At 49.3% G+C, this 12,477-nt stretch overlaps 1 protein-coding gene across 1 annotated transcript in view; it reads right to left on the reverse strand.

The window, feature by feature from the left end:
- SRGAP3 (SLIT-ROBO Rho GTPase activating protein 3) overlaps positions 1–11,614 on the reverse strand; it is a 56,356-nt gene extending 44,742 nt beyond the window's left edge. Inside the window, exons 1-2 of the mRNA XM_010151522.1 lie at positions 11,430–11,614; positions 6,658–6,820 (exon numbers count right to left, since the gene is read on the reverse strand). Of these exons, the coding sequence (XP_010149824.1) occupies positions 6,658–6,720 (63 nt within the window). The 5' untranslated portion in view covers positions 6,721–6,820; positions 11,430–11,614. The remainder of the gene's footprint in view (positions 1–6,657; positions 6,821–11,429) is intronic.
- Between the last annotated feature and the right edge of the window lie 863 nt (positions 11,615–12,477).

A 12,477-nucleotide genomic window follows, 5' to 3' on the forward strand; every position in this document is an offset into this window, starting at 1 on the left:
GAGGAAGCAACACGGAGTACTGGCAACCAAGAATGCTTATTTTAAAGACAAAGAAGAGAACTCCCTTCCACCACTTCTTCATTAAATCTCCATCCAGGGCACTGCAGTATGGGGCATAATTAAATTCACTGTCACAGAACGTAATTAAATCTCACACTGGGGAATAACACAGCACAGTTATTTCGGACATAGCAATGCTCTGTCTCAAACGCATAATTTCCTGTATTCCATACTTGGAAGAAGCAACAAACTTCTTCCCTTCTGCCACAGCAGGAGGTAAAAGGGATGATAACACCTGTCTGGTCGAGGGGGTGGGTGGTCCCTCACCCAGGGTTCGCCTCTGCCAGGAGGACACGCTGTGAGATTTCATGGAGATGGGGACTCACTCCAACAACAGCTCAAGTCAGATCTCTGCAGTGACGTATCTTCACACCTCTGTTTATTGCCTATTAGCAACATTAATACACTTGCCTTGATGATCTCCTCCTGCGCCAGGAACGTGACTCTCACTGGAAGCTCTGGGGAAATTTGCCCAATCAAGTTTTCTTCTACTTCTCTCATAAGCAGGCCTCGCCTGTCTGCCAGAGCAGACAGGGAGCCTGGCTGTTCATTTCAATTGCACGGGCTGAGCCGCAGGCTGAGGATGCTCGGACAGACGACGCTTGTCCCCTGCGCTGCCTGCGGAGCTCCCCGACCTACCTGCAGCTCCCCACCAGAGCACCCCTTTGCAGGAGCTCTGTGACACCCTTAAATATCTGCACAGCTCCACAGTACTCATTGATTGGACACCATTCCTAACCCAAGTGAGCAGCACTCCAGGTCCTACATTTCCCAGGAAAGCTTCTGCTGGGAAAGAGGAGACAATACCTCAGAGGCCACGTACTCCCCCCACATTTCATATTTGCAGCCTTAGCTCACCTTACTGCATCTACCTCAATGTCAGTGTCAAGGGCTGACAGCAAGCAGGGATAGTCCCTCAAACCCCAGCCCACCTCCACAGCCAGTCCTGGTGGCAGCTGCAATGAAGGACCAGGAAGAGCTGGAGAACCAACCCCAACTTGAGTTCCTGCAGCTTTGTACCCCCCACCCAAACCACACGCCTTTCAAGCCATGTGTGACAGCAGGGGAGACTGCAAAGAGGAGCTGTGAGCTGAGCCAACACCAAAACAAAGCCACCCAGAGCTGCTCTGAAGTGCATTCATTAAGCCCCTGGGCTCTCCAAAGCACCCTCAGTTCAGAAAGCCTCCTCCAGCTTGGTCTGCCACTCCCAGGCTTCTGGATGCTTTTCTGATGGAAAACATATTGGGCGTCCACTGCAAGACCCGGCATGCTGAGCTAGACTAAATGAGAGAAATAGCAGAGGTTTTCATGGCCTTCACTGGCCACAGTCTGGTGTCTGCAACGTCACACCCGCAGCCAAGCTGCGTGCACATGCCGCAAAGCCAGGACAGCCAAAACTTACCCCACCCCAGGCACCAGCACAGACCAGAGGGCATTTCAGATGTGCCCATCTCTCCACCTGAATCCAGAGAACCAACTCAGGTTCCTGGCAGAAGTCTGAAAGTGAAGAAGATGCACCGCTTCTTTCACATCATGTCCTGAGAGATTCCACGTAGGAGACACGATGATGTCTCGGCCCGTTTTTATCCATGCTGACCATGCACCCCAAAGGCACCTGAGACTACCTCACCAGTGACACCGTGGCCCTTCTGTGGCAAACATCTATGTTTCCCTTTCAGCCTGGACACACAGCTCCTGATCTCCAGATGACATTGTGCCCGACTCAAAAATCTCTCTGCAGAAATCATTACCCAGCTTTGGACAACGGAGGTTTTTGTGCAGCAAGAAGCCATACCCACCGGAGGACAACTGCCCTTTGTCACCGCAGCTAAAACCGGCCAGTGCAACAAGTAAACAGCATCATTACTGGGTCTTCATAAAAACATGCTGAGACACACTTAATATCCCCGTGGGCTCCTCCTTCATTGTAACAGGCCTCAGCAGAACAGCCCCCTGCCTCAGTACCGCTAATGAAAGACGCTGGTCTTTGGTCTCTAGGGTCCAGCAAACTCCCACTATGAGAACTGCCACATATATATCATGGCTTCAGTTTAGAGGGTCACAGGAGCAGAGCCAGGTGTCAGGAAAACACCCAATCTATGCTGCTATTCCTGCCCTCCCATCATCCACAGTGATGGGATGCAGTTTGAGTCCTCAATTCTAGCAGTATGTTAAATATGTCAAAGGCCAAACATCAGCTCAGACACGGGACATATACTGCCTGCAGTGCCTATGGACAACCCAAGTGGATCCACTGATTTCAGTGATGTACTTTCATTCACCAACATAACATCTGGTTTTATAAATCCTCTTTGATTCTGTATTACAAATCTCAGGGAGAGGGAATTTAAAATCCAGGCTGCAAAAATGCTCTCATTTTCCACCCCATCAAGCCTCATGAAAACCCCAAACGCTACCGTCGCCGACCCGAGAAGCTAGTCCTTGTTGTGTCCCCGCAGACCTTGGCCCCTCGCAGCTCAACCCAACCCCCGAGTGCCACAGTCTGCTTTTCCCCACTCTGCAACGCCCGGTGATATGGAACGGACAATGAGAGGAGGGCTTCCAGCTCTCCTGACAGGGCCACCTCCTCACTTTCAAAGGTAACAAAGTTGTCACTAATTAAGCCAAAAAGGAAGCGATCCACAAAGAGAAGATGGCAAACTCCCTGACCCAAGCGGCATAGCTGAGCCACCCACCCTCCCTTGTCCCACAGCCATGAGACAGGAGCTCCCTGGCTTTGGGGACAGCATGACCTCCTCCAGGAGCAGAACGAGCCTCCCCAGGCACTGCTGTGGTTCAGAGGCGCGACTACGGCTCCCTAACGCTCTGCAGATCTGTCCCGTCACCAAATGCAGCCGCAGCGGGACCCAGCCCAGACCACAGCCTGCAGAAACATGTGCAGTGACTCAAGACACGGAATCTAACTTCTTTGATAATCAACCTGTACCTCCGTCAGCCCTGCTGCTGAGGCCGGTGCAAGCCATCACCAACCTCAGCTGGGGCAAGGTCAGGCCTGGAGCTGGCTCAGTTAAATGTCTCTAACTCAAACACTAAAAACTCAGTCCCCACTAGCTCCTGCTTCCCCACTCTCTTGGATCTGGGTAAGCCAAAAGGCTCTCTGGCCAGCCCCAGCGAGAGGCGCCTGAGCAACGCACAGCCGAACGCCAGGGACCGTCCACTGCCGGTCAGTGGGAGGGCAAAACACTCCGGTGGAGATGAACAAAACGCGACGCCCCAATTTACTGACGAATCACCCCCGCTGCTGCCAAGCGCATGCAGGGACGCCGAGGGGAGAAGCAGCTCAGCACCCAGCATCTTTCTTGGCAGATCACCCTGCACTGATCGATTGCCTCTCAATTATGCGCATCCGCGTACTCCAGACAGTCGGTCCCTGTTCTTTGCTGAGGTTGTTTACATTTACATCATGAAAGCACAAAACACAAAAACCTTCCAGTTCCTCCGTGTACCCACAGCATGTCACAACCCATTAATAAATTCTAGACGGGAGGAATTAAAAGTGACATCTCTGGAAAAAAAACAACCTTCCCCTAATTTACCATCAAAGAGCAATCTACAAAACCCAACAGCTGAACCACAATTGCAGACGCTTTTAACCCTTCTAGAACCGGTTTATTTGCCCAACGGTCCTGTACAGTCTCCCCAGGAGGAGAGCTGCAAGTACTTTACACCACATATGCAAAACCAGACCGGATAAAATAGTGAGAGACACCTCCTCTGAGCAATCCCATACCAGGACTAGATGTCTTAAAACAGCCTTTGACCAGGACGCTCGTACTCTCGCAGATAGGCCTAAGGCTTCTCACCACAGACCACTGCAAAGCGGGAAGCGCAGCCCTGCATCCCCTTTTGGGCACAGGTTAAGAAAAATACATAACCTGAATATCCCCAAAAGTATCAGCCTCCCTATCCACATCAAGGGCAAAGGATGACACAACATAAGTCTTTTCCATGATTTAGCTGAGCGTTATTTCCAGAGACACATGAGTCCTGCTACAATTTAAACCTCAAGGGACAAATGGGAGCGAAATGACAGATCCCCACAGCTCTACTGCAAAGCCTCCTTTGAATCAAAAGCAGGTGCTGGCTTTGGCAGGCTGCAGATGGAGTCAGTGCTGCTCCACCTCTCCGAGCAGAAGCTGAGCAAGGGAGAAACAAGGAACAACGATTTTTACAGAGTATAAGCATTGCGTATGTTAAAATTTAGATTCAAAGAAAAGGAGGGAGGGAGAGACAGGGGAAAAAGCAAACAAAGAAATAATTCTGCTGAATGGATGAAATACTTTTTATCATCCTGGCCTGACTGGGGATTGACTTACTGGAAGAAGAATACTTCAAACACTCTACAATTGTTTGAATGTTGACTGGATTTGTCCTGCATTTCAAAGAGATATATACCATTCACAGACCTCAGAAGGGTAAGCAGAAGGATAGTCTTAATACACATCTCAAAACTAGGTTCAGAGTAAAATACAGTGGGAGGGAAACTTTGAGACAGACTTAAAACTGAACTAACCAAAATATTCTAAATGTGTCTAAGCTCTGGAGGCCAGAAGGACAGGAAAAGGGATGACGTCCCATATCAGATCAGCAAATCCAAACCTGGCCTTGCAGTTTAGTTTCTAGGTCAGATCTATAAACTAGAGGAAACTGGCCATAAAAACATCATATTAAATTCACTCTTCAGCCAGGCTAAAAATTCTAATGCTAATTTCAGCGCTCTTCTCCTGTTTGGGGAAGCAAGCATCCCAACAGGCTCACCTGCTTGCTAACGGCAGTTCTCCGGCTACCTCTGTTGAAAACAAGCAATAAAAGTTAAGAAAAACAAAAGCAGGCAAAAGGCCCACCTAGTCTGGCACGGGATCCCCTAGGGCAGCTCTGAGCAAATGCCCAGAACATGGAGGAAGAGGGCCAATGACACCACTGAGCCCATTCACGATGTGAGGAGTTGCAGGGCTGTGATCCCCGAGCCCAAAGTTGTGCTGGCAGTGGGGCTGGGCAGCTTCCTACAGGGAACACTCCTTCACACCTGCCCGACCACTTGAGGACTCAGGTTACATGTCTGGCTTTCAAAAACAAGGTATGAGGCAAAAAAACATATAGCATTACCCATAATATTGCAAATGCAATATAATATATATAGTATTAACAATGTTAAGAAGTCTTTCCTTTTCACCTTCTCTTCCTGCCTGGTGCTGCTGAGCACCCATGGCTTACATTAGCAGGCACAACGAGGTCCTCATTCCTACTCACCTCCTACAAACTGCCTGTGACTTCTCATGCTCTTACCACATTACACACTCCCTCCTCATTTTCAACTGAAGAGTCCTGGTGCACCTGACTGTGAGATTCTTGAAAGACTTTGATGCTCATTTTTAATTTGGCTATCATTAATTATTCTGTATCATTAGCAGGCTTTGTCATCTAACTATTCATCCTCTTCTCCAAATAATTTATTAGGAACTCCACTAAGTTCTCCTTCCCTTTGTACCCTGTCTTTCAACCATGCATTAATCCAGAAAACAGCCACTCCCTATTCTTCAACAGCTTCTTTTCTTTAAGAACTTCAGTGAGAGATTTTTCCAAAGCCTGTAAGACACTGAATGTACTGTGCCAAATATTCACTTGATCACTGGCTCCTAGAAATACCTCCACTAGATTTAAGAGGCATGACTTCACTTTTCAGAAAGACGCTCTGACTCCTCTCTTGTATCTGCCGACATCCCTGTCATTCTGCTCTTTACCGAAGCTTGACCCAACAAGCCTGATTTTAAGTCAAATTGCTGATCTGCTCTCTGAAGCCCTCCAGGAATCTTTTTAAAAAGTCATTACAGAATTGGATCATAGAATCACAAAATGGTTTGGGTTGGAAGGGACCTTAAAGATTATCCAGTTCAACCTTTGATTTCTCTGGCACTGACGCCAGTTTAAGCATCACATCACACCTCACTGCTAGTCACTTGACAGTTTTATATCTCAGTTTCTTTAAAATTCCTGGATAAATATTATCTGGAAAGACTTCTAAGGGATAGTCCCTTGCAGAGATTTGCTCTACAACATCTAATGACAATTCAGTTGGACAAGGTTCCTCAGGTTGGTAACACCACCACTCCCCAGAGGCGGTCTCTAGTCTAAGTTTTTCCATTATGAGTACCAAGCTCCAAAAGCCAGCTGGCCTCTGGCTGTTACCTCGTAGCCTTTGTGCACCTCACCCATCTATCCCCCTCCACACCCTGTGGCAGGTTTCTTCCATGTGATTTTGGAGAAGTTTTTCTAAGCTTTATGTCTTTAGCAAGTGGTCTGAGAATTTTACCTGGCCCACTTTACTATGGTTTTACCTTTTCACTGTCCAGAGTTCAAAGTGCTCTCGAGTTTTCTCATTAACACGTGACATGCACTTCTTACAAAGCCTTGTAACCTTCTCTGCTTTTAACGATGTCAGCTGTTTTGTACCTCTTTAAATCTGGGGTGGGAGGAGGGGGCACAGTTCCGCACAAGTTCACAGTTAGCTTCTTTTTCAGATTAAAATGCAAGGACAGAGCCTCACTGAGCAGAACGCCCCACTGCTGCTTCGGTTACCTTTTTAAAGAGCCTGATGACATCCTCGCTGATCTGTGACAGGCGGACGATGACATTGTTCATGAAGATGTCGTTCAGGGTGGCGTGATCTCTGCTCTCTCGCCGGGTCTGCGTCAGCACCAGATACCAGCAGTTCACAGGGGAAAGGAGGTGCTGATCTTTCCTAGGGAATGGTAGGGAAAAAAATACCAAAAGGGTCAAGTGAACAAGTCAAAAAGGCACATAATTTTCAAATGAATGCTGTCAGCATATTAACATCAGCTTCCTCTAACGCATACCTCTGCTAGAATCTGTCACGGCCCCAGAGAAAAGTGTGTGAGCTCCCCTTGCCTGCCTCCCCGCCCCAGAAACCACTGCAGCACCCAAGGGCCCTCTCCAGCACACGCTGCCAGCACCACAGCCTCCTCCCAACAGCACTGCTCACAGGGCACCCCCATGGCTCCATCCCCACCAACCTGCCACGAGGACACAGCATCTCCTGCTGCTGCCACCCCGTGCCTCCTGCTCCCCCGGGCCGCAGCGCAGCTCTGCAACAGAGGTGACCGGTGCACCGCAGACCCTCCGCCAGGTCTGTCCTTTTGGCAGACACCGTGGGTTCAGCGGTGCAGTGCCAGGTGCTGGCCCCGAGCTGCTGCCCTGACTGGGAGGGTGGTGTAACCCAGCAGACAGCCCACGCTCAGACACACGGCTGGCTGACCACAGTCACCTCCTCTTCAGGGCAGGAAAGGTGCGTAAATATCTCTGCCAACACAGAGGCTCCCAGGCTAAATATTACACACAATAGTTTCAATCAAACCAAGGAGACCGTGATCTTTGCCCCAAGCTGCTCTCTCCCACAGCTTCATCCTCATTCACCACCCTCCCACAACTGCCATAGCAGGGCAGAGGCTTTCTGTGCAGGTGAGATGGATGCTCTGATGCTGACCCTGGGCACACCCCAGTGCTTCACTCAACACTCATATATGGATCTCTACATGCACTCTGCCCTACACAGCCTAATTTTCCTGCCCTATCTTGACTTCTTAGGGCACCCACAGTGCTCTCTGGACCTTATGCTTTATAAAGGTGTGGTCTGCAAAAGGCCAATTGGCAATATTACAGTAATACTGTGCAGATACTCTGGGCAACAGCTCTGAAGGTCCTGAAAACATGAGTCAGATGGAGACAACACAAGAGCTGGTCCCCTGCTCTAGTCGGGTGGAAACCCATCAATGGCCCTGCGCTGGTTTCCAGGAACCACCTTCAGTTTCTTTCAGTCATTTGAGCACTTCCCTGCAGGGATGTCTGCGGGACACGAGCACACCTACCAGAACAGACCCTTCCCAAAACAGGTGCTCTGGTACAAGAGAAGAGACACCCCTGGCAATCCTTTCAATGCTTTGCAAGGGAGAGAGAGTTTTGCTGCGTCTTTCCTCTCTGTGCTGTTAATACAGCTGCCACTTTCATTTCAGACAGAGCCCATTTGCCACCCAATCTGTTGTACCGCATTTAGTCCACTAAACAGTGCTGGAGAAAACATTTTGCATCCAACATTAACACAAAATGTCTATGCATGACATGAATACATTTGTGTATGCTGAGTATTTATGATGGTCTTAATCCAACTCACACTGCTGACAAAGAGAGATGGTCATAAGTGGCAGCAGACGTTGGGGCAGGTGACCTGAAGAGTCCCCGGGAGTCACAGAGCATCCTCAGAGCGAATGCATCCCCACCCGGCTCTGCTGGCAAGACCCTCCGGAGTGGCATCCCAAGACCCTGACTGACCTGGATTCCAGGGGTGGTCAGAAAAACTCTCTTTTGAGAGAAATTTCAGGGAACATTTCACTTGATTAGAGTTTAACCAATTCTGACGTGTTACAGCTCAGTGCTGAGAGGAACCTGCACTGCTCTCCATGTGCTGCTTTTAGTACTGAAGGCAAATTCAAAGTGAATCAAAGTTTCCAGAAACGGTGCAACTGAAACAAAACATTGCACATTGTCCAACTGAGACCCTTTGTGACAGATCCTCTAAAGGAGGCAGCCAAGTGATCTGTTCCAGACATTTCCTTCCCTGTTTTCTCTGCTCAAACCAACGCCTCCTTTCAAGGCATGCTGGTTCCAGAGAATCAGCCTCTTTCGGCGGAGACCTCCCCAGCCACCAACCTGCCTGGGCAGGACTCCCCGTGTGCCGACAGCTGTGCCTGATGGATGTGTTCAAGCCCAGAGGCTTCTCCCTCTCTGGCACTTAAAGACACCTGCAAGCTGCCCGTGAGCCAGGTCCACTGTGCACCCAGGCTTGGCAGCCTGCACACGCCGACAGCGCTGGACACGCGGACGTGATGGAGATGGGCTTCAGACCCCCTGTGCTCAAACAAGATCGCGCTTCCCAAGAAGTCCTGCAACCTGAAACCTAGCCCACACTCGCTACAGCTATGCTGTGCAGCTGGAGCCTTCACACACGTACTCCTCCTCATCCAAGGTGCTCTCACCCATGGCATGGGGGCTGGTGCACCCCTGAACCCGTGGAGAAGAAGGCACAGTGAGTCCAGAAAATCTCTGCGTGCACATCCAGACAGAACAACTGCATGTACAAGCATGAGTGAGTCTGTCACCCCGGATCACCACAAACAGCTCAGCAGCAGCAGCACTGCAGCAATTACCACTATTAAGGGCTGGGCCACAGCCTGCTGCACATGGCTACACAGGGACAAAGGAAGGGCTGAAGAGACCATATTTCTTAAGTGTCAAAAGCTGCATCAGAATAATGACATTCATGAGCAAGATGGGGTACAGTGCAGGTGACCCTACTGAAGGGTCTGTACAAAGCCATCTGGAAAAAAGAAATTATTAAGAGAGTCTCCCTCAACACGGAGTGAGACAGTGAGGGCTCAGTAAGTGTGCACTGAGATCAAGCTGACACTATGCACACTATCAACACCATCACAAACCACCAGGCACTCGCAACTGGGCATCTCCTAGAGGTGGAGAATCATCGTCACGTGTAGACACTGCACAACACTAAGCTTCCTTCCAGCATCGCAAGTACAGTAAGCGATGGGAGAGCCAGGACACTGCTCCCAGCTGATGGAGAGGCACACACACAGTGAGCCTTCACAGATTCTGTCTCTGAAACAAAAGCACCTTCCTGAGCCCACACGGGACAATTCCTTCTCCGGGGGAGTTATCCCTGTGCATGACAGCAGTGCCAGCACGGCATCACACACGCAACAGTCAGTTGCAAGAGAACAGACAGCATGTGAATGGTAATTCATTTGAGCAGAATTTTGCATGAGACAACAGTAAAGTCTTACTCACAAGAGAGACCAAGTAAAAAGATTAAATGGGATTTAGTAATATAGGAATAAATAGGAGCAGCGGAAATTGCTGCTCGTGCAACAGAAACCGAGGGGCGGGCGGAAATTTCAGTGGCTAGCAAGGCTGAGTGCATCAGACAGGCAAAACCCTCAATTTTCTGGGAAAGGAGCTAAACAGTGGCTGTAGTCTTTGGCCATGGAATTGAATGACATTGATTTCAATTTGAGCAAAGGGCATAATCCCAGCTGAGAGAATATTTCATGAACACAGGTGTCAGAAGAGAGACATGCAAATTCTATTATTGGCCTGGGGAGGCAAAGGTAAGGAATTTCAGCTGAGCATTGCATGGGAAGCAGCCAGGATGAGCATCTACCTTAGTGCTGCAGGCACTGCATTGTGGCCCCCAGGACGCAGACCCTCCCAGCCACAGTTCAGCAGCACCACTCACGCTCCCCAACAAGACCCCACACACCATGAGAAACAGTCGGGAAGAGACAGTCATGACAAGGAAGACAACGAGCAATACAGAGGAAATGCCTGGCAGCTACCAACACACACACGTGGAGACTGAGCATCGTCCCGTGGAGCCCAGGTTGATGCCTCCGACTGGGCACACTCAAATGCACCCGGAGAGCAGGGACTATCTCCTCCCTCCAGCAGCAACGGGACAGAGGCATTCACAGAGCCCTGAAGTTACAGCTGCCCACCACAAGCTACGTACCCTCACCACAAATCACAGCCGCCCCCAGAATTAAATTCTGCCATGAATTTTGTTTCTTCCACCACCACCACCCCCCAGATCTTTTTTGTTTTAGCCAAATTTGAGAGCATGGTTAAACTGAAATAGGCTGCTTTGGAAAACTTGCACATATTCACACATTCTAAGGTTTTACAATTTTCATCATCAGTTTAAGTTTCACACAATTCCAGCATCCAATTCATACTTTCTATTCCAAAGCTTTGTTTCAAAATATTTCCCCTGTGGATCTGCCTAGCTTCAACACTGTGCGGGTGTGTACACAGAAAACATACATACTTCATTTGAAAAAACTACAGTAAATTAGATTTCCAGGAACTGCTTCCAAGACTGAGCCTGTAAGCAAGTCTGCATGCAATGTGAACCACTCCGACATCTAAGGATAGGACTTTGCACAGAAAACAGGGTTTATAAAACCAGCCTGCTGCTATCTGCACAATCAAATAAGTGGCTTGATTCCCTCCTGGTCCCCAATTCATTTTTTATTGTACTGCTCAGAGAAGTGCACGGTAAGTCTAACTGAGGCAGCACAGGTCAGTAACGCTGTGGAGAAAAGTCTTGGAAAAGGCCACTTCTAGTTCTTTTTGTGAACCCTGCACAAGGTCACCACTGAAGCTCTTTAGTTCATTTTTGGACTGTGCAGCTGCAAACATCTAGTGTTCCAGACAGCATCAGCCCACCATTCTGCATTACTTTGCCTCTGGAAACGCCTGCTTACTTGAACTGGTGCTCCCTGGAGCTGCGTATCTTGGAGGAGAAGCGTTCAGCCAGTTTCTCCAGGCTCCTGGAGTACTCCAGCTCGATCTCAGCCTTCCTGCGGAAGAACTCCTGCAGGTCCTGCAGCAGTTGCAGGCGCGACTCCGACTGCTGTTCCAGACATTTGAACTGCTCGACTAGCTGAGTTCGGATTTCTGCATGGACACAAGAGAGGAGAAGAAAATACAACGTCAGCAACAAACACTGGCCAGGAGGCTTGTTTTTCCTTGTCTTGGAGCAAATCGCACAGGCACTGCTGGGGCAGGCTTCCTCACCAGCCTCAGGTTTCAGTCAGGGCTTGCTAAAGCCGAAAGATTATTTTTTTCCCCAAGCGAGAGCAGGAGAATTTCATTCACTGGTCTCATATTAAAAACTTCTTCTTTGTCAAAATAAACATTTGTGTAAGTACACAGAGACCAACCCTCAGAGATTTTCCACTGCCTTTTTGAAACTAGGAAATGATACTTCTATTTATCTACTACGACCTGAAATCCTGTATTCTTTGCATATGAACTAACATATTATTTCTTGATAAATCATTTGAATACCCACCCAAGGGCTGACAACGACCTGAAGGAAGCTGGCACAGCAAGTGCATATCCCTCTCGCCCACGTCCCCCCAGTGCTGCCGGGTTAACTGGTACATCCAACTCATCCTTGGCTCAAAGGCTCAGTAAGACTTTCAGACCCTCCAAACTCAAGCTCACAAAACACTACAGACCTTCTCTGTTCCAAGGTTTTTTTGCTTTCTCATAAGGACCTTCAGGCACCGTGACAGATACACTACAACCCCCTGCAACCGAAGAGGGGCTCTGCAGTGCCCAGAGGGTGCCTGTGCGGAAGGGGGAGAGGGGACAGCCGGGAGCCTTGGGCAGTCTGCATCCCTTTCCAGCATGGCCAGGGTGCCCGCTGTGTCCCACAGCAAACCAGCAGCCCACAAGCAGCAGACAGACCTGCTGACCCTTATCCAGCACTGCCCCTAACCTCAGGCACACTAATTCTGTTCAGCA

The sequence above is a fragment of the Eurypyga helias genome, unplaced genomic scaffold (assembly GCF_000690775.1).
Source record: "Eurypyga helias isolate BGI_N326 unplaced genomic scaffold, ASM69077v1 scaffold22875, whole genome shotgun sequence".
In the NCBI taxonomy this organism is placed as follows: domain Eukaryota; kingdom Metazoa; phylum Chordata; class Aves; order Eurypygiformes; family Eurypygidae; genus Eurypyga; species Eurypyga helias.